This window comes from Ursus americanus, chromosome 5, assembly GCF_024610735.1.
Source record: "Ursus americanus isolate L20-20 chromosome 5, mUrsAme1.1.p, whole genome shotgun sequence".
NCBI lineage: Eukaryota > Metazoa > Chordata > Mammalia > Carnivora > Ursidae > Ursus > Ursus americanus.
The window spans coordinates 46,085,004-46,111,599 of record NC_142131.1 but is presented as its reverse complement, the minus strand read 5'-3'; the positions used below and the strand labels follow the sequence as shown (position 1 = coordinate 46,111,599).

The 26,596-nt window shown below is 40.6% G+C and overlaps 1 protein-coding gene across 4 annotated transcripts in view; it reads right to left on the bottom strand.

Annotated features, from left to right (window-relative positions):
- The window catches only part of PLPP1 (phospholipid phosphatase 1), a 93,004-nt gene that overhangs the window by 6,791 nt on the left and 59,617 nt on the right, over positions 1 to 26,596 (bottom strand). For all 4 annotated transcript variants that reach the window (XM_045794334.2, XM_045794335.2, XM_087862146.1 and 1 more), the window contains 2 exons: positions 24,459 to 24,739; positions 5,176 to 5,233 (listed from right to left, as the gene is read on the bottom strand). In XM_045794334.2, the coding sequence (XP_045650290.1) occupies positions 5,176 to 5,233; positions 24,459 to 24,739 (339 nt within the window). The remainder of the gene's footprint in view (positions 1 to 5,175; positions 5,234 to 24,458; positions 24,740 to 26,596) is intronic.

Here is a 26,596-nt window from a genome sequence, read left to right as displayed (position 1 = left end):
ACCACAGTGAGGCCTATTTCAGTTTCCCCCCGTCTCTCCAGGAGGGGAACCGTTATTTTCCTGACCAGGCGGTGCGTCAGAGAAAGAGCTCAGGGAAAATCAGATACAACCAATGATTGTGCATAACCCAGATTTAGAAAGCAGAAAATAGTTTGATAATTAGCATTAGGGATAATCTACCAATATCCTCCAGGAATGTCCTCACTAAAACCAGGCATCACTACTGGCCCTTGTGAAAAGGAAGGTTCCAGATGTAGTTTTTCCTTACAACAAGAGCAAAATGAGCAAGGGCAGGCCCTGAGCCACTCTTCCACACAGGGCTTCTGGTCAGGAAAATGTAATTGCTCAATGTAGGGTCAAGCGTCCAGTCTCTTTTTTAAAAAAAAAAAAAAAAGTGTCCAGTCTCTTAGCAAAGTAAAACCTATTGAAAATGGGATGGAAATAAGTTACTATGTCCAGTATTTTTTAAAGAAATAAACAAAAGCTTCTTAGCTGAGATATTACTAGAGATTCATAAAGGCAATTTCTTATTCCTTAAGGCAACGAGGACAGAAAGAATTGATTTGCTCAAAATAACCAGATATTCAAAGGCAGAAGGGATTGTAGGAAGACGCCCCACCGTGCAGGCGGCGAATGCTTCCCTAACACGTGCAGAGAGGCCTTCCTCCTCATCCAGAGAGAATCCAACACTGAATCTCTTTGTGCAGAGCCTTAGGATAGTTTTGTAGGGCACACAAAGACCTGGTCAAATTAAACAGGACTTTTCAATGCACAGGTTCACACTGAAACAAATGCAAAGGTACAGACTTTTTTTGGGTAAAAAAAATTATATATACAGCTTTTTAAATAAAGAAATTCAATGTCTTTTGACCCTACTTACGTAGTCTTTCATTATCTGTCAACCAAAGGGTAGACTATTTAGGCCTTTTTGCCTAAAATTTCTGGGGAAAAAAAAATACTAGCTTCCATTAAAGGGTCTAATTTCTCACTTTTAAAATCTGATTGCTGACCAAAATATTTTGTGAGGCTGGTTTATTTTTATTTTGCCTTTCCTTGATCCTATAACACTTAACTACAAAATGCTGTTGTCTCACAGAATTTCCTAATAATCTATTCTTAAAATAAGAGATTTTTTTCTCCCCCATTTTAAAGTAGAGTCAGGGGGTCAGCTTGCAAGCTAAAGATGGTTTTTCACATTTTAAAGGGCTATTTTTTAAAAAAAGAATATGCAATGGAGACTGCATTGTGGCCTGCAAAGCCTGACTATGATATGACCTTTTACGGAAATCATTTCCCAACTCCTGAACTAGACCAACAGTAGAGAGTTCAAGACAAAGAAATGTTCCTTGCTCTTGAAAACACAGCTTCTAAGACTAAGCCAGGGAATATATCGTTCCATCTCCTTCTGATGACAGATCTGGCCAGGAGAACACCCTAAGGCTGACCTCTGTTGAGTCTTTACTCTAGGCTTCAATTTCACCGTCTTTAGGAGTCACAGAATTCCTAAATTTAGATGTAGAATCCCACGTTAAATTAGGCAGGATTCATACAGTTCCTGGGCGCTCTTCACTTGCCCAGTGCCCGGCATTAATTCACACTGTGGAAACCGTCTTCATGAAAGATCACTAACCGGAGGTACTACATGTTGAGTGCGGGGAAGGGACTGTACGAATCTTGAGGGAATCGGGTGGTATCAAAGAGCACTGTCCAAACAGGAGGGGGCGAGACCCAGATCCAAGGATCCTGTGGCGGGGGGGGGGGGGGGGGGGTAGCTGAAGCGCGGACACTAAGGTGCTTGGGCCCCCGCTGTAGTAATTAACCTAGGGATTTCATGACAGTGATACACAGTCTGAGATTTCAGGCTCCATAGTACAGTGCTGGCAAACGTGTTTCCTTCAGGATATTTCAGTACATTCCATATATGTATGTACTGAAAAAAGAACAGTCTCCTAACATGGTTCCTTTCCTGGACAGTGAAGTAAATTTAGATTCTTTGGCATTTGGCCAAGTTCAATGGATCTCACTAGGTACTTGAACTAGCTGTGTGCAAAGAAGCCCTGCCATGTGCTCCTGACAGCCTAGGCGCTTTTCATGGGTGCTGACTGTCCTGCCACTGTCAAGTGCAGGGCCGGGCTGCCTGCCAGAGGAGAACAATGGTCAGGATATTTTCTTTAAGAGACTTTTTAAAGTTAATTTCTGGGTGTCAGGAATTCTTGACGGAAGTTTTGGCTATCAAAAACTGTCCTCAGAATTTAAATGACGGTACATCCCCCCCAAATCTGGGATTGACCCACGATGCCAAGATGCCTAGGGAAACAAGATGAGTCACTGCCTAAGGAATTGGCGGAGGAGGTGGGGGTGGTTAAATGTTGTATATAAATGTGAAAGCTGGAAAGCAGGGAGACATCTGTGTGTTGAGGGGCTGAAATAAGAGCTGGGGCCTACATCCACATCAAGTAAATATTTCCACTGCTTAGAGTCACTGAAATGCACTGCATGGTTGCTCTGACCAACTTTCCTTTCCAGAAAGGCCTTGGTCTATGACAAATCTATTTATCTGAACTTTTCATTATAACTTTACCTCTAAGAGCTCATACTGACCCAGTTACCAAACTACAGTCAAGGTAATTTTCCCTCTGCTTAGATCCTTAACTTGCCCCCTCATACACTCCCGGGTGTCCACAGAGCAGGCTCACCACTGAGGCCCTCTATGTATTAATTTCATCCTCTATACAATAGCTTCATATTTTGCAGAAGAGCCCTCAGTAAAAGTTTGTATTTGACTGAATGTACAGATATTCTGAGAAGGGTCAAAGAGCAAAGATGAAACATACACTACTGGGTATGGAATATGATACATCTGAGAATTTTCTTTACAATTAAAAACAGTTGGGGGGGGCGCCTGGGTGGCTCAGTTGGTTAGGCGTCTGCCTTCGGCTTAGGTCATGATCCCAGAGTCCTGGGATCAAGCCCCACATCGGGCTCCCTGCTCAGCAGGGAGCCTGCTTCTCCCTCTCCTGCTGCCACTCTGTGTTCTCTGTCAAATCAATAAATAAAATCCTCGGGGGGAAAAAAAACGGTAAAAGTCACGTGTTATCACCTGACCTTCTTAAAAATAACTGAACTAGGGTTCAGATCAAGCGGTCTATCACAAAGCAAGGGAACCTGACGAACAAGAGACCACCAGAGAGCTGACAGACCTCCACAGCCTCCCAAGGGCCCTATTTCCCCAACTATAAAAGGGTGGCAACCATCCCTCTGCTCTCACTTCATGACGATTATCAGAAAGAGTCAATAATTCAAGTAGTTAAATGCAAATCATCAGTATCAACTTCAGATTCTCAAGTCTCTCCCTAAGGACTTAAAGACACTGACACGCAGGTGAGGGGCTGACAAATGACAGAGGCTGCACTGGCGAGGCCTGGCTGTGGGCATATACAACATGTTCAAACACTGAAAAGCCATCAGTGCAGTCACAGACTTCCGCTTTGGGGAGATTTCTCAGGATACTAATGGCTCTAGCCTTCGTCTCCTCCAGTCCCCGTGCCCTATTTAAAAAGAAAAACATACGGCGGCTCCCTTTAGAAAGAATGCTAACTTTTCCCAGTAAGATAAATGAACAGAGGATATTGGAATTGTATTTCTTGTTCCTCCCTTCAAATAACTCACATTCCCGAACATGGCACATTTTCAGAAACATTTGGGCATGTATTTTAAAAAGGAAGCCCCAAATTCTGCTAAATTGGTACCCTGCTGCTTCCTCGCAAAATTAACCAAAGACAAAAGACTTACATTTCCAGAAATGGTGAAGAAGCCAAAAATTAGCTCAACTGTAATGGTTTTGAAAGTGTGGGTTTGAATTTTGTATAGCGCACACATCTGTAATTTTTACATTCTTTTGACTTCTCAAATTTGGTTTTTCAAATGAAAGCAGGATTACAGTAAAAATTGATTTTAAAACGTCTCTATATGAGACCAAATTAACTCACAGCAGTCTACTCTTAATATTACATATCCTGGACTTATAATGTAAGCATTAAATACTCAAGAGTACTTAATGTGACCAAGGAAGGAGGGTGGAGAGCAAACAGCAAATTCACACAAAACACCACTACATAAAAATCCACTCATAAAGGAAATTAAGACGAAAATTGCAGCTGATCATTTAGGGTAGAGATCTTCTCCCCCTCTCTTCTTTTCCAACAAATTTTGCTAATTTTACAGAGGAAGAGAGACACACAGAGATAGGAGAATGAGCACATTATAAAAAATAAGTCCACTGAACTGATCTTTAAAGACTCCCGTATATGCCCTGAAGCCTGGTCTTCCTTAAGTGACTCTGGATAAACACTCATCTCCAGAGACGCAAAATGCAGACGCAAATATGTTCCTACCTCTTCACTGATCACTGTGTAGGCTGCAAGGGCCAACTGCCACGCTGCTCTCTGGGTTAGCAGTTAGACATGGGCCTGCGGACTGGAGGGATGCTAAGCTCCAGAAGCAACAACTGCTTCTTCCAGAAGCTGAAACCTTTCTCGTCCCATGGAAAGCAGTCAATCAAGTATTTCAGAAAGTGGAAGGAAAACAAAACCTACTCAAGGAGCAACAACAGCTGCCTTCACATCCACGAGTCAAAGCTCCACCCCTAAACCCAGAAGCCCCCGGAGGAAAGGGGCCCCCTGAGCTCCTAGGTCAGGGCTCCCAGTTAGGGCCAGGTCATCACCCAGCAGCAACCACCTTGCCCGGTTCTTCAGAGCGGGGACCTGCGGTGATGACACAGAAGCTGATGGTATGTTGCAGAAAATACATCCCAAAGTAACGGCGCATGTCAACCGACTCCGAGCACCAGGCTGGCAGACTTGATGATTAGGTTTCTGCCACTGGCAGGAAACACCTACTTCACCGGGCAAGACCCCCTACAGTCCTGAAGGTTCCCAATTCGCCGCCCGCTCCACAAGTGTGCCTGTCCGCTGCCTCTCCTGACGGGCCAGTCCTCCTCCACAGCTGTACCTGTCTGTGGCAGACGCACAGCGTCCCTTCTCTGAGCCGCACTGCGGCCAGCAGCAGCCCAGCTCAGGAGGATGCGGGAGGTGGCCACACGGCAGGGAGCACCGAGGTTCAACACCCAGCTGCACGCAGCACGTAACCCACCGGAAACCAACGGAGAGTACTTACTGCCACGAACAGCATGCAGTACATGGAGAACGAAGAGTGGCCCGAGTAAAAAGACAATCTAGAAGAGAAAGAAGACAAAGGTCAATTTTCTTTCCCAGAGGTGGACAATCGTCTTGATGTCCTAAATCTACCGGCGGCGGAGCAGAGCCCTCTCCCCCTTCACCTTGACAAATTACCAGAGTGGGAGAGGGTGTCCTATTAGCGAGACTTGCAGCAGGGAACAAACTTGACACGAACATTTCTGAAGTGGTGCTCCACAAGCCACAACTAGTATATAAATGGTCTGACTTCATGACATGTGAACTTAAAGGACCATGATTTAAGCTTTATCTTCTACCTGCAGGGTTTGCACCTGAGTGCTAGTTATACCTCCTTCGGAACACTCAGAAGTTGACTACTTCTTCAAACATAAAACGAATTTTAAAAAATTAGAAGTGGTATTTTAGCCTTTTAAACAGGCATACATCTCACCTTAGATTTCCCACCAGATGAAACGTGCTTTTGTTTGACATTTTAAAACTGTGCACTGACAGTCCTGTACCAGATGAATGCACACTTTCCAATATTATATTCTATCAACATGCAAGTATCATCTTCCCCCCAAAATGACCGAATGCTTGCAAAACTTAATTTTATGGCCCCTTTGGGAAAGGGAGAAGCTTCCTAACATCCACGATCCAGGTTCTGCTTACACAGCACTGCCCTCAGAGCAGAAAAGGCAGGTACATTCCCCCAGTAAAAGTAATTCCATGCAAAAGATGCATCAAGCACACAATGAGAATGCTTCTCTGGCCTATGAATAGGAACAAAAGTCAGAAGGACAGGCTTCTAAGTATTTTACTTCTTACACCCTGCTTGATTCAGAAGGAATTTGGTTACCTGGATTCAGAGAGGTGAAATTAAAACACAGATCAGAAAGTCATCCGTGTATGTTTGGCGACTGAGAGGAGGTGGGCGTGCAGATTTCTTAAACATTTACCGATGATGATCTAACAAGAATTATGATAGTCTTTTCATAATCAGATACGTCTCTAAGAAAATGAATATTCTCACTTATAGTACCAACTAGGAATTCTATAATTAAACCTGATCATCAATGTGGATTTAATCTATGTAAAACAAGAAAAATAAATCACTTTTAGCCTCCCCAACTATTTGGCTGTAGAGAATAGATCAATACAAGTCCTTACTTTACATTAGACAGAGCAGAGTTCTGTACACTTTGTGTTTCAGTAAGTTAAAACGAAGAACCTACAAGTTAATAAAAGCCAATTTCAAGAACTGTCAAATCCCATCAAGCCAACATGACCGTGATCCAGGAAATGTTCTCAAAGCCAAGCAAGTCCAAAGTTTCACTAAGACTTCACATTCAGAGTATTCACCGTACACTGTGCCACAAAATCGCAAATTCCAAACCTACGTAATAGCTTTAAACAGTTCTGATTCAGTCACAGGGTGATTTCATTACTTGAAAACAAAATGGTTTCAGTTTCTTTATTCCAAATACATAAAGTATTTTATTCAGTATAGAATCAGCCAAAGAATAACCTCTGGCTTCAACAAACAGGGATTAAAACACATAAAGGGAGAACTCTATTTGACCTCTCTCTCTGTCTTTACCCACGGTAAGCGATCAAACAAATCATGGTAATACGGACTTTAACCACTACTAAAACAGAATTAATACAAATTCAAATTATTTTCATATTCCATACACATCTCTTTATTGCAATCTCGAGGAGATATAGCTCTTTATTATGTCTGAAACTCACAAATGAACAAATAATTGCATGAGTAGTTCGATAAAAACCCCAAAAGTAGGGGTACCTGGCTGGCTCAGTCGGCGGAACATGTGACTTGATCTACGGGTTATAAATTCGAGCCCCACGTTGGGTGTAGAGATTACTTAAAATCTTTAAAAAATAGTAAAAATAAAATCCCAAAAGTAGTCAAAATGCAGATTGTCTTCATTGGAGTAACCTCACGGAAGTGTTTACAACTTTGGCTCTGGCCTCGGAATGTCACCCCATTCTTAGATTTCAACCCAATCCTACACTGCCGTCTCACTTCAGGAGAGCCCCTCTCATGAATGTACATAGAGAGATAAACAATTTGTGCCAGCTTTCCATCAAAGCATAGGAAAGTCTTTCCAGAAAGAAAATTTACAGAGAAAATATATTCTGAAATGCAGCTATTCCACAAACTCAGACATGGCCTGTTACACTGAGCAAGTAGGCGAGTCTGAGAATGTAACTTACTGGGGACAGCACTCTTTTCCAGATGGCAGATTTAAGATTTTTGTTTTATTTGTCAGCCAAGACATCCCTTTCTCCTGGGAGAGCTACTTGGCCTGCACCCTAATGTCACAGCCTTCATGAGTCTTTACAGCCATCCACCCCTCCCCCCCGCAGTGCCCGTGAGTTCCCTTTCCTCAATCCATCATTCTTCCATCTCAGTTTTCCAACATCTACATAAATGTTCAGCCTTATAAACTGCAAAGACAGCCAAATCTAACCTTTATCAGTCATCAGAAGCAAGCAGCTCACATAAAGTGTTTCTTAATTTTTTAAATGGCATTTACTATAAGTATTTTGGGGCTATACACAACCTCCTAAAAATCTCACTGCTCTTGCCCTGCCCTCTGACTTTCTTTCCTCCTTCCCACTCCCCAGAGTTAAAAGGCAGAAAACAGTGACCCCTTTAGCTAGCTATTCTTCTAGTTTGAAATATCTACTTTGCATTCATTCTTGAATGATGGCTTTCCTGAATACAGAATTGTAGATTAATGCTTTTTTTTCTCATCACTTTGAGGTATCATTTGACTATCTTCTGGCTTCTACAGTTGCTATTAAAATAGAAGCTATCAGTCTGCCATTCCTTTCTAGGTTACCTGTCCTTTCTCTGTAATTACCCTCCCACCTCCACCACCAAGGTCTTCAATATGCCCCAGCCTCACGATCATGTATCTAGTAGGAATATACCTTTATTTATCTGATTTAGTATTCATTGGCTTCCCATTTATATACTTCACCAATTTTGAACAGGTCTCAGTCATCGTATCTTTGACTGTTATATATCCTCCATCCTACTTCTTCTGAGATTCAGATTCAACACATTCGACATTTTCACCCTATCCCTTCATCTTTTCTTTTGTACTTTAAATCTTTGTATATCTTCCGTTTCAGCTCTCACTTTCCCTGTGTCTAAAGTGCTTTATCAATCTATTTTTTTAAATTACTATGTATCATTTATAAAAGATCTCTTTGGTCCTTTTTCCAATCTATGGTCAATTTTGATCCTGTTCATCCTTAATTATATTCTCAGTCTCTGATTTATTTCTACACAGTAGATATACTGATTTTATATTCTATATGGTAATTCTATCTGCAACCTTTGAGAGCTTATGTAGTTTGTCATTATCTCCTGACTCTCACGTAGGGTAGTTTGTTTCTATGTATGTTTATTCATAGGAGAATATGAACTCATGTCCTTGACACTCTATCTGTGGGGAATCTTAGCGGCCTTGGCTTAAAAAAAGAGTTCTTCCAGCAAAGATGTGTGTTCTCTCCTGCTGTGTTCACTACCAATTCACTTTAAAATTATATATTTTTAAAGCCCCACATATATAGTATGAATTCTGGCACCAGAACAATGTGATTATGGTCCCGTAGTTAAGGAATTCTGACAGCAGCCCCCCCTCCCCGCACCCCCGCAGGGAAGATGTTGCCCTTCGGGAGTCCTTAAATTATCCTTGAGTCTCCCCTCTGTCTACTCTGCACTGGCCTCACTCAGCCTTTGTCTCTTGTGCCCCATGTTCAGAGCCCACTGACTGAGGCTCTAGGCCACCAGGAACTGGCACATACCTTCAGGTACACATCAGATCAACAGCATTAACAAATCCCAACATCAGGAAAATTCCTTTACTCTCTCATCCAGTTTGGCTATTAATTTACAAAGATTTATTTATATGTGTTTATACATGTGTGTGTGTAATGTATTACCTAGCACATGTAACTATCAGTAAGTATTTCTAATTCTCCATATTGCCAGAAACGGACGCAGGCTTTTTTAAAACAAGAATTAGGACTAGGGGCGCCTGGGTGGCTCAGTCCGTTAAGCATCTGCCTCAGCTCAGGTCATGATCCTGGGGTCCTGGGACTGAGCCCTAAGTGGGGCTCCCTTCTCAGCGGGGAGTCTGCTTCTCCCTCTGCCCCTCCCCCTGCTTGTGCTCACATTCTCTTTCTCTCAAATAAATAAGAATCTTTAAAAAAAAATTAGGACTAGTAAAATGTTATCTCAAATCAACTGCTTTACTAGAGACGTATAGTCTGGCAAGAAGAGTTTTTCATTTTAAAGTGGTCAATACTCACAAATGTTTCTAATTATTACTCTTCTACCTGTTCACTGGGTATGGCAAAGTTGGCTCTGGGGCAATTCAGAGCTTCCTTCATCTCCCTAAAGATAATCCTGAAATTGTTTCTAAAGCGTTTTAAGGCAGAAAGGTTGTCGTAAGACTTAACGGTTCCAAGCTACTGACCACCTTCTATGCACAGGTATTTAATCCACAGTACTTCCACTCTTCACCGTTGGTGGGGGCTGTTAATCCTCTTTTAGATAGAATGAGCCTCCCAGAGGTTCACTCACGGGCACCGAAGTCCCATCGCTTTGAGGATCAAATCCCAGTCCTCCCAACTCTTTCCCACTGGGCCAGGATCCCCCACTGCCACGCACGGCTGGCAGCCCCAGCGGCAGCACGCATCCTGCCATCTCCTGGCGGACGCGGGGAGCCACCATGAGAAAGAACAGGAGTCACAGCTCATACACGGCCACATGAGTGAAGTTAATATGCGAAGAAGAACTCAGATCTGTGAAGAGGCAAATGTCAATGTGTAAATAAGTATCTTAAGAGAATACTCGTTTGTCCTTTGTACACTCTAAAGGCCAAAATAAAAGGAAGTCAGACTGCACCGTGAAGCATTTTCTCCAAGTGTTATTTCCTGATTATAAAGTTTACACAACAGCAAATTAACTTGAAGGACATGGTGAAATTCCCTTCTGTGGTAACCTTTAAACACAGAATGACCCTGTGAGAAAGTCAAAATATGTCCCAAACAAATGCACAAAGGAACAATTTCCCAAGTATTAGTCCTACTTTGTTTCAAAAGGATTTTTACAACCAATAGCTGTGCAAAATACCCAGGCCACGAGCTGTCAGGCTATTATCTTTAAGAATTTCACATCTAAGATACTGGGGAAGTCAAGTAGGCAGTGAATGGGGAAAATGGGTACTTTCACAATGCACTGACATGAGTGCACACTTTACAAAGGGGATTTGACAAAATCTATCTCTATGTAAACCAACGTATTTTCTGACCCAATAATTCCACTTGAAGACATCTACTCTAGAGAAACACGCATGAGCACAAAGGCGTTTGCTGTAACACAGCTAGCAACTTGAAGACGATGCTTCTTTCACTCTTCTTCTGAATACCGTAAGTTAGCTAAAATCAATTAAATAACTACCTTCAGGACATATTTTAAAATATGTCATTTATTTAAACCACATAAAAGCATACAACTTCACAATGTAAAATATACAGAAAACAACTGAGAGGACAAACCATTAACAGCAGCCCTGGGGAAAGGTATCAAATGGGGGTTAAAAAAATCTTTCACACTCCAGGCCCGGACGGCTTTCCTGGGGAATTCTACCAAACATTCAAAGAAGAAATAATACCTATTCTCCTAAAGCTATTTCAAAAAATAGAAACAGAAGGAAAGCTACCAAACTCATTCTATGAGGCCAATATTACCTTGATCCCCAAACCAGGCAAAGACCCCCTCAAAAAGGAGAATTACAGACTGATTTCCCTAATGAATATGGACGCCAAAATCCTCAACAAGATATTTGCTAATAGAATCCAACAGTACATTAAAAGGATTATTCATCACGATCAAGTGGGATTCATACCTGGGATGCAAGCGTGGTTCAATATTCGCAAATCAACCAGCGTGATACATCATATCAACAAGAAAAGACTCAGGAACCATATGATCCTCTCAATCGATGCCTAAAAAGCATTTGACAAAATACAGCATCCTTTCCTGATTAAAACCCTTCAGAGTGTAGGAATAGAAGGTACATTTCTCAATCTCATAAAAGCCATCTATGAAAAGCCTACTGCAAATATTATTCTCAATAGGGAAAAGCTGGAAGCCTTTCCCTTAAGATCAGGAACTCGACAAGGATGCCCACTCTCGCCACTATTATTCAACATAGTACTAGAAGTCCTAGCAACAGCAATCAGACAACAAAAAGGGATCAAAGGTATTCAAATCAGCAAAGAAGAAGTCAAAATGTCTCTCTTCGCAGATGACATGATACTCTATATGGAAAACCCAAAAGAAGCCACTCCCAAACTATTAGAAGTTATAGAGCAATTCAGTAACGTGGCGGGATACAAAATCAATGCTCAGAAATCAGTTGCATTTCTATACATGAATAACGAGACTGAAGAAAGAGAAATTAGGGAATCCATCCCATTTACAATAGCACCAAAAACCATACGTTACCTTGGAATTAACTTAACCAGAGAGGTAAAGGACCTATATACTAGAAACTATAAATCACTCTTGAAAGACATTGAGGAAGACACAAAAAGATGGAAAGATATTCCATGCTCATGGATTGGAAGAATTAACATAGTTAAAATGTCCATGCTACCCAGAGCAATCTACACTTTCAGTGCTATCCTGATCAAAATACTGATGACATTTTTCAAAGAACTGGAACAAATAGTCCTTAAATTTGTATGGAAACGGAAAGGCCCCGAATCTCCAAAGAACTGTTGAAAAGGAAAAACAAAGCTGGGGGCATCACAATGCCGGATTTCGAGCTGTACTACAAAGCTGTGATCACAAAGACAGCATGGTACTGGCACAAAAACAGACACATAGACCAATGGAACAGAATAGAGAGCCCAGAAATGGACCCTTGGCTCTTTGGGCAACTAATATTTGATAAAGCAGGAAAAAACATCCGGTGGGAAAAAGTCTCTTCAATAAATGGTGCTGGGAAAATTGGACAGCTACATGCAAAAGAATGAAACTTGACCACTATCTCACACCATACACAAAAATAAACTCCAAATGGATGAAAGACCTTGATGTGAGACAGGAATCCATCAAAATTCTAGAGGAGAACATAGGCAACAACCTCTACGACATCGGCCAAAGCAACCTTTTTCATGACACATCCCCAAAGGCAAGAGAAACAAAAGATAAAATGAATTTATGGGACTTCATCAAGATTAAAAGTTTCTGCACAGCCAAGGGAACAGTCAGAAAAACTAAGAGGCAGCCCACGGAATGGGAGAAGATATTTGCAAATGACACTACAGATAAAGGACTGGTATCCAAGATCTACAAAGAACTTCTCAAACTCAATACACGAGAAACAAACAAATCAAAAAATGGGCAGAAGAAATGAACAGACACTTTTCCAATGAAGACATACAAATGGCTAACAGACACATGAAAAAATGTTCAAAATCATTAGCCATCAAGGAAATTCAAATCAAAACCACACTGAGATACCACCTTACGCCAGTTAGAATGGCAAAAATAGACAAGGCAAGAAACAACAATTGTTGGAGAGGATGTGGAGAAAGGGGATCCCTCCTACATTGTTGGTGGGAATGCAAGTTGGTACAGCCACTCTGGAAAACAGTGTGGAGGTCCCTTAAAAAGTTAAAAATTGAGCTACCCTATGATCCAGCCATTGCGCTACTGGGTGTTTACCCCATAGATACAGACGTAGTGAAGAGAAGGGCCATATGCACCCCAATGTTCATAGCAGCAATGTCCACAATAGCTAAATTGTGGAAGGAGCCGAGATGCCCTTCAACAGATGACTGGATTAAGAAGTTGTGGTCCAGGGGCGCCTGGGTGGCACAGTGGTTAAGCATCTGCCTTCAGCTCAGGGCATGATCCCGGTGTTATGGGATCGAGCCCCACATCAGGCTCCTCCGCTATGAGCCTGCTTCTTCCTCTCCCACTCCCCCTGCTTGTGTTCCCTCTCTCGCTGGCTGTCTCTATCTCTGTCAAATAAATAAATAAAATCTTAAAAAAAAAAAAAAGAAGTTGTGGTCCATATATACAATGGAATATTACTCAGCTATCAGAAAGAACGAGTTCTCAACATTTGCTACAACATGGACGGCACTGGAGGAGATAATGCTAAGTGAAATAAGTCAAGCAGAGAAAGACAACTATCATATGATTTCTCTCATCTATGGAACATAAGAACTAGGATGATCGGTAGGGGAAGAAAGGGATAAAGAAGGGGGGGTAATCAGAAGGGGGAATGAAACATGAGAGACTATGGACTCAGAAATAAACTGAGGACCTCAGAGGGGAGGGGGGTGGGGGAATGGGATAGACCGGTGATGGGTAGTAAGGAGGGCACGTATTGCATGGTGCACTGGGTGTTATACAGAACTAATGAATCATCGAGCCTTACGTCGGAAACCGGGGATGTACTGTATGGTGACTAACATAATAAAAAATCATTAAAAAAAAAAATCTTTCACATTTTATAGTGATAGTATTGGAAACACTACATGGTGTTACCGAGATTTTTATATATTTATATATATATTCAAAAATATAAACACGATAGTCAAATTATCTGATATGCCTGCTACAAATTTCCAACAAACCCCTTGTCCACTAAACACGCACGCACGTGTGCACCCGCGCAAGCATGCGCCCAAACTCCTTCCTGAACAGCAGTCGCCGTGAGAGCTGCCCTGCTGCCACGCTCGGGGCACACCGCAGCTCCCTGCCTACACATTCACGCCCGGAGCCCGGCGGGGGCTCAAGGCCAGGAAGCTTGCTCTTATATTTCTCAATGAAATGTTTTGACATTCGTGTGTCTTTTTAAATATCCTAAGTCATGTTTCCATAAAAATATATGCACATAATTTCATACCACTGAAATTCAGTGTATTAACTCTGTGATTATTACAAGTCACAGAGCCAATAAACATGTGATTTTGATACATGTGTTTGGAGGAGGGAAAGATCAGATTTCTAGAAATGTGTAGATATACAAGAACCACAGGGTCTCTCTCCTCCTGAAGGTTACAGAGATAAAGATGAAGGTGATAAACAGCAAAAGAATACAAGATGGTCCCAAACAAAATTAATTAAAATACAGCAAAAATAATGTAAATTCATCTTATTTCCTTGAACCAGGCAGAGATGGAGAGATTATTTCACTTGCAGCAAAAATCCTCATATATCCCTTGAATTATTTTTACAATGATTTTACTGTATTTCCATTTAAAGCTACACTGCATTTATAGGGAGTTGATTAGCCACTTGATATATAAAAGTAACATGCCTAGCTAAAATAAAACAGATCTGAGTATCCTATTTTATTCATTAATATTAATGCATCAGCATCTAATACCACTTCACAGCCACTAATATCAGTGACTCATATACCAAATAATCTAATATCTGCAGATACCACATCATGAAACTTAAAGGAGAGAAATGAGCAGGACTATGGAAAATGAAAAAAGTGGGGGAAAGGAGGACACAATTGGTATGTGCACAGGGTATTTTAAACTCTTGATTAAATAAACCAGTTGATGATTAAAAACAAATGATTATGTGTCTTCTGTTTATGGTAGACTCATATGAAAAGAAGGAATCTAAAAAGGAGAAGTTGTTGAGAACTATGAGATAAAGGAAAGTAAAACTGGGTGTGCCTTGAAAAATCAGATGACTGGGGAATAAATGGTTCCACACTGTGAGCAGGGAACTCTGTCTCTGATACAGGAGCAGAGATCAGGGAGGGACAAAGGTGAATGACAGAAGAGGAAAACAGATGTAAGTGCACAAACCAGGAGAAGAGATCACAGGTTTCGTACAGTATGAGGGAAAAACTGATTACTCGGTGCAGAAAGACTCCACATCACCAACGTGGCATTATCGAAGAGTTAAAAAGGAAACAAAGGGCAACTGGTAGATTACACAAGGTACTGAACTCTGAGGCATTCCTATGCCAGCAACTAATAGCCCCTTACCTCCGACCTCCCCTGGCCCCCTTTTTAAACACACTGAGCAAGGAAAACTACCTTGCTAAAAGGTAAAAGATTTCAGAGTGAGAGAGAAGGAAGTCAAAGCTCTAAATCACTTTCTAAGGGTTTTTTTAAGGGGCAGGAATGCTAGCCAGAGGCAAGACTGCCAGACCTCTCCTTTCAGTCCTCTCCCAAAAAGACATCATGAAGGCCAAGAAAGCCTATTAAATCTGGCCAGTACCTCCACTTCCCACCCTGATGCAGATCATGAAATCACCATTAACTCTTTACCACCCGGTTCAAGAACAATGAGGCTCAAGACATGAGTCCAAGTCTATACAATTATACTAAAACTTCCGATATGCCCTGAGAATAGACATTGCCAGTGGCAAGAGAAAAGGCAAAAGCCCACGCATATATAAAATTATTAGAGCCCAACAGGAAGCTGGCCAGGCAGGTCACTTGGTTCCTTTCAGATTCGAGCAGATGACATCACGAGAGCTGGTGTCACCAGAGGACTAGCAGGGTGCCATGGTACTTCACTTAGACAACCTTTCTACCCAACGGACACATTTCCTTTAGTACCTCAAGTCCTTTTGCTTTAAAAGGAAAGAAAGCTTAGATCGATCATACAATATTTAGAATTAAGAGGAGGAAAGCGAACTACTTTTTACAAGTATAAAAACAAAATCATGACCACATTACTGCTTCAGGTCCTTCACTCTTACACACTGCTGAGCTTAGAGTAAAAGACCCTTCATAAGGCCCACCAACTACTCTGGAACCATCATCTGCTACCTAACTACTTATAATTCCCAATACACACCATGTTTCATGCTGTGTTTCTTCATCTCTGTGCCTGAAATGAGCCTCCCAACTTTCTTCAATAGTTACCAGACGAGAGTCACTTCAGCCACTGTTTCCTCCAAGAAACGTTTCTTCAACAGCTAGGCTGAAGTGATCTCCCTTTCTCCAAAAAAGAGAGAGACGTACAGCGCTCAGTGAACACATATATCCGCACGTCCACCTTCCACAGTAAATTATCTGTTGTAGTCCTTCCTTCCTCCATTCCATCCAAACATGGGCAAGAGTAGGAAAAGACTTATAAACAGGGATGTCTAAGGTATGTTTCTTTGTTTGTTTTAATTACATAAGATATGTTCATTAGAAAAATTCAGAAGGTATAGCAAATCCAAAGAAAAATTGCTGGTAAACTCCCAACCTCCCTGAAACCCCATTTAATTCACCCTGCATCCTTAACACCCAGCACCATTAGATCGAGCATAAAGTAGGTGCTCAATACATTTTTTTAAGCTCAAATAGAATCTAATGTCTTAATGATAAATGAATTTTTATGTAGTTATTCCAGAAAATGTAAAATTCTTACACTTTTCATATTTTAAGCGTCACGAACAAATCCACTTCTGCTGCTTCCCCACCCCCTCCCCGGCCAAAGCACCGAGAATAGGGCATCACACTTCAGTGGCTCCACGAGAAGCACACCTTAACTATCTTGTGTTTTGACAGCTGTAAAAAATGCATAAAATAAAACTAAGGACCTTAACTTTCCATAATAATGTTATAATTAAATGCTAAACTTAACTATGTCTATGCCAATAATCACAGAAAGCCACATGAGATAGGTTATCTGATTTTAACATCTTACCTCTGATATGTTCTCCCCTTACAGTGCTTACAAATTCTGACTTTATCATCACAGTTCAGGAGAATTAGGAAGTCCAACCTAATACCCCTGCAGTTTTCCCCCTTCTGTAAGAAACTGTGAGCAGTATTAACGTGTCTCAGCTTAAACATGAAGTACCTAAGGCCTCTTCCCAATTCGTGTGGCAAGCATTTCAATAATGTGCGTAAAATGTCCAGAAACCTTTTTTACATTATGATCAAAGGCAGTCAGGTTAGTGGAACAGATGATAATGATAAATTAACATATATTCTGTTGTAAATAAAAAACAAATTAAGTTTTAAAAGCATTCTCAGGGGCACTCAGCATGTAGAGTGTGTGATTCTTGATCTCGGGGTTGTGAGTTTCAGCCCTGCACGAGATGTAGAGACTACTTAAAAATAAAATCTTAAAAAAACATTTTTGAAAAAAAACCACATTCTCAAAGCAAATGTAAGTGGGCAAAAAACAAAGACAAAATAAAACAAAAACATGGAATGACAAGTGAGGAAAAAGGTCTTAGGTACTGCCTGAATCCTACTTTCCATTGCCTTTAGGAAGAATTCCTCCATTTTTAAAGGATTCAATTCTGTCCTTCAATAAACCGAAAATATTGAAAACTGTCCATCTTCATAAATTTCCAAACATTACCTCAGAAGCAAAACAATGCAGTTGCAATAGATTACATAAGAAAAAATAATGGTTAAAAGGAAACAAACATAAAAGGAAAAGGTTAACCAATCCTATAATCTCAATCTTGAGTGCATATATAAACTCATTTATTACATAAAATGGAGAGTTTGTTGAGTAGGCCAGAAGTAAGGTCCAAGATTATACCTCTCTACCAAGCTCCCAGGTGATGTCCATCCTGCTGGTCAGAGCAGAGGACCACACTTTGAGTGGCAAGGGGAGAGGAATGAGAAGAAAGGTAATCTTGAGCTTGAGTAGGAATACACCTGGGATTAAATCAAGAGCCTGGGCACTCTGTGGAGACAGTCATGTCAAAGGAATGCTGATTCTTTTCCTGTTTTCTTATTACAAAGGCTACTTAAAACAGAAAACGTTGTATTGAGAACCACATGAAGACAGATTTCAAGGATCTCTGAATAATGAGCCAACACAATTCATATATCAGGTTTGTTTTACTTTTCACAAATTCAACTCACGTCCTACCTCTCAAAAAAATATTTATTTTCTAATTAAACGAAAATACTGAATGCATGCCATTCACATTTATTCTGAATGGAAACTCAGGCTTTACACCACTCAATTATATTTCTTTTTAAGATTTTATTTATTTATTTGAAAGAGAGACAGACAGAAAGCCCAAGTAAAAGGAAGATGTAGAGGGAGAAGCACACTTCCCCTGAGCAGGGAGCCCGATGTAGGGCTGGATCCCAACACCCTGGGATCATGAACTGAGCCGAAGGCACACACCCAACCGAATAAGTCACCCAGGGGCCCGCCCCTCCATGCATTATATTTTTATCTGGAAAAAGTACTAATGTATCTATGCAACTTTTTTTTGATATTTCAAAGCTGACTATGGGGAATTCAAGAGTTCTAAGGTGAAGGTACAAAGCATCAATATGAAGTAATCAGCTGATGACGTGTTCATGTGATTTAGTAGCCCATTAACATTAAATGCACAGCACTGCAGGGGGATGGCACGAAATGCCAAATGTCTAAACTTAAAGTGTTATTAGTTGGGGTGGGTGGGGGGAGGGTTATTTATTTTTAAAATAAGTTATGATATACATATATTTACCAACAGATAGTGGCAGGAAGTCACTGAAAGTAAAGAAAGGATCTTGTCTTTGCAAGTCTGCACCTCGACCAAAATAAAGCCACACGTCAAGTCAACTCATTCTGCATTCAGGAAAGACAATCAGGCACCGAGTTAAATCTCAAGGGAGAAAGAATCTTGCTTTTAATCCACATTAAAACAAAATTATCCAGAACGTATAACTCCAACACAGGCTAAATCAAAAGTATGCGTTAAGAATGTGTACAGCGATTTAACTAGGTATTATGTGGTGTAACTTCACTTTTATTTCTAAACAAAGAAGCTTCTTCAGCCTTAAATGTCCCAGATTGCCTTATAAATTAACAAACAACTGACAAAACGCTGAAAATTATACGGGTTTTACTGAAGCTAAATCTAGTAAAATATTGCCTATATACCCTAAGCCTCTAGCCTATCTGCCTATGACGCCGCTGCTCCCTGAACCCTGAGACACACCCCATCCTAATTCTACACATTCGAACCTTACTCATCCTCCAAAATGCCTCCTCTACTAGAAGCAATATTAATACCCTCTGATTTCATGGTGTCATCTTCACTCCTTCAAGGCATATTGATCACGCACACAATCTCCAAACATGTCTCAGCCCCTGTGCAGTGAGCACCATGAGAGCAACATGTACACTTGGGGAGGTCACTCCCACAGTGACTAGGCCTTAACAGCAAGAGATATTAGTTGAATTTAGTAATTTCATGGAGAGGCTGAAGCTGTGATTCCCAGGTCAGCAGCCACAGCACCATCGGGGAATGTTTTAGGAATGCAAATTCTTGGGCTCCTTGGCATTCAAACTCATTGAATCAGAAACTTTCGGGAGGAAGCCCAGTTATCTGTATTTTAACAAACTCTCCCCATGATTCCAATGTGACTAAAGTGTAAGAAACACGGGGGCAAAGAGAGTCAGCCCGGGGTTGAAGAAAGAGCCGCAGCTACAACCGAAAGTGTCACGTGTTAGCATTCAGAACAGAGGAGGTGGCAATGGTGCTGGCCTTCAAGGCAAATTCCTTTTATTTACACTAAGAGCTAATGTCCATCCACAGGGTGAAGGATCTTTTAAAATCACCCCCTCTTTCATTCTATGTGTTACTATTTACAGGTAGATACAAGAATAAAACAAAGGTTGTCTTCTAGCTCACGGACATATACACACGGGAAGTACGGAGAAGACTGAATAAATCCTTCTGAAAGCATAAAGTGTCCAGTAATATCTACAATTAGACCATAAAGAAGCAACCCTTCTCTCAAAGTGTAAAGCAGGTTTTGCCAGGTACTTAATACCACAGCTAGTCACTCTAACCATAATGGGTTTTCACTATTACAGACGGCACTCCCTCAAAATTCAGTTTTATTTACCTGCATAGGCATTACATTTAAAAAAAGACAAAAGGAAAATTATTTCTCACATTCAACCAAATATATCACAATTAAACATCCAAATAATACAAAGCTGCCATGATCCAAAAGAAGTAGCTTTAATTGAGTATCTGATTTATATAGCCAAAGACCAATCGCTCAGAATTGATCAGGAATGCTGAGTCTATCCTTAAGCAAACGTAATTTAAGTAAAAGCCAGAAAAAAGAAAAAAGTGAACTTCTTAGACAAGACAAAGGTTTCCCGACTATAGTATCACAAACAGAGCAGCTGTTAGCAAGCTGTCATGTTCAACTATAGACCCCAACAGTTAAAACCAGAAATAGGCAAGTCTGCTTAACTGATGCTCCAATGAAAACCCATTGTGCTTATTTCTTACCAAACTTTCTGGAGGCATTGACAAAGACATTTTGCGAAGACCTGAACATCCCAACTGCCAGACCAGAAAAGCCTGGATACCAATGGAATGCCTAGACAACCACATCCCACACGCCCCGTCCCTGCCCATGACCGTGGGCTGAACGCATACTGATCACCATGGTTACGCACTCGGCCTGCTCTCTTGCATGTACTCTGCCCCAACCTCTCCCTGTAACACTGTAGGTGTCCATCTTGCTGGTGGAGAGGTCAGTGGTTAAAGCTTGAGCCTGCCACCCAAGCTCCTCGCTGGTAGCACCCTAAATTTCTCCCTTTCTCTTTTCCAAACCATCATCTCTTGAGTCACTGACTTCTCTTACAACCAGTTTATTCGAGTTTGTTCTACAAGTGTTGGCAAACCCAGCCAGGAGCTGTGCTTCCAATCTGTCCAGCCCCCTTGGGATTCCTTGGCACAGAGCAACTGGCCCCAGTAGGACCAGGGCTCACCCTCTCAGTTCCTGAGTTAGCGGCGGTGATAGGTCATTTGGTAACACAGCTAGTTGTGCACAATCTTAAATTCACCCTGCCAAACATCCTAAGATAATAAATGTCATATGAGGTCGTGTTCCCATCATCGAGGGGATTTGAAGCACTAGTTCACGAAGTGTGGTCCTGGGATCAAGCACAGAGGCAGCAGCATCTAGGAGTGTGTTAGAAATACATATTCTCAGCCCCCACCCGCACTTCCTGAATTAAACACCAGAGGATGAAACACTGAAATGTGCATTTTAACAAGCCCTCCAGGTGATTCTAATGAATTAACATTTGAAAGCCATTGGTCTAAAGAGTCTCTAACGGGAATCTTTTACCAGGGCAGAGTGCTAGGGGTCTGAACTGCCTGGGCTCATTAGTAATTTTTTTTCCCCACAAACAGAAAGTAATACTCTCAGTGGCATGAGCAAGGGCAGCTGGATGTCCCACAGTTACAAGTACACTCCCTTTTCATTTATAGTAAATTCCCAGGTATTAATTTTAAACAATGAATGGGAGCTCTCTGGATATTACAATTAGTAAATATGCCACTGTAGTCCATTTATGTTCTCACTTCTATGTTTAGGACCCAGGGCCACAAATGAAGCCTGGTCAAATTCCTCTGACATCAGTGATACCAGAGCACAAGAGCGTGCACATATGCAGGAAGAGCAGAGAGAGGAATAGAAGAAAATAAGAAAACAAATGGGAAAAAAAATCAAGACCAAAAGCCAAAATTCTAAGACAGTACGCTCACCCTCAGATGTAACTCTGACTCATTCATAGTCAACAAAAATGACTCATTTCAGGTTTTTATGTTCCCTTCTCTCCAATGTCAAGCATTATAATTTTATAATTAAAATAAATGTACAGGGGGCAGGCTGTGGAGATAAATAAATTAAAGGAGATTACACTATAATCCTAATATATTACAGACAATGTCTAGACTGAAATGTTTTTGCATTTTTGGCATCCCTACTTAAAAATTCAAGAGAAAAGCAATAGGAAAGCCTGAATCCAACGAAATTATGCTCCAAAACAGAACAGCAATACAAACCCACAGTTATGCACCAACGTTACAAAGCCCTAGAACTGTGGCAACAACTAACTCATTCTGGAAACACCAATGGAAATCCCATTTTTCTCGGAAGATACAAAGTTTTCTTAAAATTTCATTTCTAGGTTTGATTTTCCTTCTTATTTCAGAACCCCAAAGCTTATCCACAGATCTTCTCACTGAAAATGTGGGAGGCTGAAGAAACTTTAAAGGGTAATGGGTAAAAAACCTACGTGTACTTAAGTCAAAAATACCATCAGAGTATTATAGTACATGTTGGCCAATTCAGATACACTAAGAAGAGAAACATAATAGGACATATATGGACTGGAAAATGTAATCACATTTATGCCATTTAAAATAAATTATATTTCATGTTTTGTCCAAATGGCTCATGTAAGAAAGAAAAATCTCTCAATAAGACACAGCGTTACAAGAAAATTTTGAGCTAAAATGTACCCAAACCAGAGAAACAATACACGTGTGAAGAAACTATGTTCTTAAAGAACCATTTATAATGATATTTTCTGGAGTTTAGGTAAACCCTTATCACTTGACTTTCTTAAATACCATGACAAGAGAAAACATTAGAGTTTTCCTATTTTCTGTTGGGTGATGCAGGAGACATGTTACTAGAGACACAGGCATGGATAGTCCTCTATATTTCCCTGAGTCTTCAAACTCCTCACCGAAAGTCGTAACATCTCCTACTCATTAAATCTGAGACCTTTCCCTAGGACACTACAGTGTTATGAGAGCAGAGAATGAGATCTCTACATCCCACATCCTCAGAGCCCAGTGTTGGTAAGTTCATCACTCCTCAAAGCCATTTCTGGACCATTCTTCCCCTAGCCCTCTTAAAATATGCTTGCTTACCTAAACTCAAATCAACAATACCACCTTCCACTCTCAACTGCCTACTGTATTAGTCATTTCTCTCTCCTTCATTCATTATGACTTTATACCCCTACCATTCCTCCTATGATCACCTCAAAGGTTGCCATTCAGCAGCCTCTCTATTCTCTGGCCTTGTTATCAACAAGGACATTCTCTTTCACTGCCATCACTTTTTAAATTTAAGTCCTCCATGCTAGACTAAGCTCCATGAAGATGAGAACCAGAGCTCTTTAGTTCACTGCCAGATCTCATGCACATAGCACATTGTATACTCTCAGTTAAATAAGGTGTTTTTTCATCTCCACTAAATGCAAAACTTGGAGGCTACTACAATGCCTGTGTAGCTTATAAGAGAACCAACAAGGACAATAAAGTGCCTGAGAATCATGAATAAAGAACAGTCAAAGGATGTTTTACCTGGAAAAGTATCTGTTGAATGGTGAATAACTAAGGTAAAGTGATAGCTATCTAAAATCTAAGGTCAATCATACAGAAAAGGTAAGGCTGACAATTCTGAGACGTGAGATGGGTAATTGGCTCCGCTACTAATTAGTGGTTTTATTTATTTATTTATTTATTTTTACTTTTTAAAAAGATTTTATTTATTTACTTGAGAAAGAGAGAAAGAAAGCAAATGAGTGAGCACAAGCTGGGGGAGGGGCAAAGCGAGAGGGAGAAGCAGTCTCCCTACTAAGCAGGGAGCCCAATGCAGGCTTGATCCCAGGATCCTGGGATCATGACCTGAGCCTAAGGCAGATGCTTAACTGACTGATCCACCCAGGTGCCCTTTAATGTTACTGGGCCTCCATTTGTTCATCTATACATTGAAGGAGTTGGACCTTTTGGGTTCCAAACGTTCTATTTCATTCATGCCTAGTAGCACTCCAGGTATAGAAAGGAGCCTAACAAGGGCATTATAAGGAGGCAACATGAAGACCTAAACCTATCAATATATGAAGTTTCCTTACAAAAAACATAAGAATACTGAGAGAGCAGAACTTACTACACGGCTGGACTACATCAAAGGTCAGCAAACCATAACCCCTGGCAGCCAGTATTTCTGTTAATAAACTTTTACTGGAACATAACCACACCCATTCATTCAAGGATTGTCTATGGCTGTTTTTTCCTGGTACAACAGCACAGGTAGATAGTTGTCAAATTAACCAAATGGCCCACAAAACCTAAAATATTTACTATCTGGTGCCTTAAGAAAAAGTTTGCTGGCCCTGCACTATATGACATACAAAGTTCATTTTAATTATTCATGAGAAATGGAAAGACCTGCATTACAATGCTCTTAAACAGAAGGTAGGGATAAAATGGGGAAAAAAGAATAAGCAGAGATAAGAAGTCAAAATATGATCTCAATTCACCTCCCAGTGATTACACTAGCTTCTCTCTCTAAGCTCGTGGATGGTTCATCTTCCAGTCTCCGAACCTTCTTTTCCAAGAACACACAAGATAAAAAAAACATTGAAGATTTAACACGCACCTGCCCTCCTTCACCTTTTGTGCATTCCCTTGACATATGTAGTTTTCAATGTAACCAGCACTGCAGTTGATTTTTGACCAATCTGGGTCACAAACATCGAGGAAGTGAGGCCGCAGTCTGCCTATTGAATACTTGGCAATGTCAGTCAGGGACTGACTAGCAGCTGCACCAAATAAAAATGTTCCAATGGATTTGTAAATAGTGGCTATGTAGTTATTCCTGATAAAGGAATTCGAGTGCAAGACGTTATAGTAAACAGACAGGGCTTCTCCAATAATCATCTGAAAAAGAAACAGAAAAATATGTTAAAACAGCAACCAGGCACTTTAAACAAAATAAAAAATAGAAAAGAAAATGCTAAATCACAATAAAATCTTTATTTTAAAAACACCTCCCTTTTTTCATTTGCAAATGGAGAGTCAAGATATCTAATTCTAAACCATGAAAAAAGGTCTCAGATCAACTGTGGATACTGCTTACAAAGCAATGGCCAAAATAATTTCAAATCTACCTGACACAATAAGACCTTATTGCTTTTCTGGTACTCAAATAAAATGAGTTTTAATAAGCAGAAAATGATGTATCATGAATGACAAAACCCATGGTTTGTTCAAATAACACAAACTTTCCTAATTAGAGTATCCCTTGTCTAAGTACTTTTATCTGGCAGTGTCTTCATTTTTAGCCAACAATCCTCTGAATCAAAAACATCCATTATATTTTAAAAAGTAAAATAGTTTCAGGGAGTAAACTAATATAAAAGCAGGGATCTAACGCTGAGGCCAAAGGGTAAAGAGGGCAGAGATTAGCTGACAAAGCCTCCCAGCTCTGCCTCTCCAGACCCCTAGGCCTGGTTAATAAGGCTCTGACAAACTTAATAAGACTTAACAAGTCTCATTAACAGACCAAACACACATCCGATGCTCTCCTTCCCCAAGAAAACATTTCAAGTGACTTTTTCCTCTTTATTTTTCACTGACTTTATTTTTCACTAAAAGTGGAGACAAAGCCTTTCCAGATTCTAGTACAGTGTGTGTCAGCCAGCATATAGCGCTATAAAGCATTTAAAGGCATTAAAAAGCCTTCCCAGTACTTTGCAAGCTCACAGACCAAAACCCTAAGAAATCCAAAAAATATTGAGCAAATTTATACAAAATTACATTTGCTGATAAAATAATCCACATTCTAGCTACCTGACACCAAAATAAATAGTTGGACAAGAAGAATCAGCTTGCTTATTTATGTTGGGGAAGTGAGGAGATATAAGTCACAAAATTTTTCTTACGTACTATTTTGCTGCTTCATCTTAAACTACATAAACAATCTTATAAAACATTCAAACATTTCCCTATAGTGTGGATTATCTTCAGGGTGAACTTTATCGTAGGTAAAATAAATGGTTGCCTCCTAAAAGAGATTTTAAGAACCTAACACCAAAGGGGCGTCTGGGTGGCTCAGTCCTTAAGCACCTGCCTTCGGCTCAGGTTATGATCCCAGGGTCCTGGTATCGAGCCCCACATCAGGCTCCCTGCTCAGCGAGGAGCCTGCTTCTCCCTCTCCCTGCTGCTCCCCCTACTTGTGCTCACTGTCAAATAAATAAATAAAATCCTTAAGGAAAAAAAAAAAGAACCTAACACCAAAAATTCTTTCTTCATTTGGCTCCATGGCTCCATAAGTAGAATGTTAAAACGTTGACAACTAGACTCTGAATCCCACAAAAGAATCAAGTTTTAGTCATTGAAAAAAAAAAGCCAGTACTGCCATAGTGGCCTCAAACAGAGTAGGTGGTTAGTAAATTTTAATTAAAAGGGGTATGTCCTGGGTAAAAGGTAAACACTCTTAGTTTGAACATTAAGCCCCACAGAAATATATTCTTCATTACAGTAACTAATGTAAATAACTTAATCAGGTCCTTTTCTGAGAACGGGTCTGTCAGAAGAGAAAAAACATATGCACTTCTAGGGATACCATATCTCTGCAACTGTGCTTATTAGGGTTCTCCCAACCCCCTCCAAGTGGCCCATGTATTAAAGTATATACTGTCTCCTCTGACTGTTAAGGTGTCCCAGCAACTGCCCTGATAGATGAGCAGCAAGAGGGGATTTCTCTCATGTTTCATTATGGAGTTGCTCTTTGAT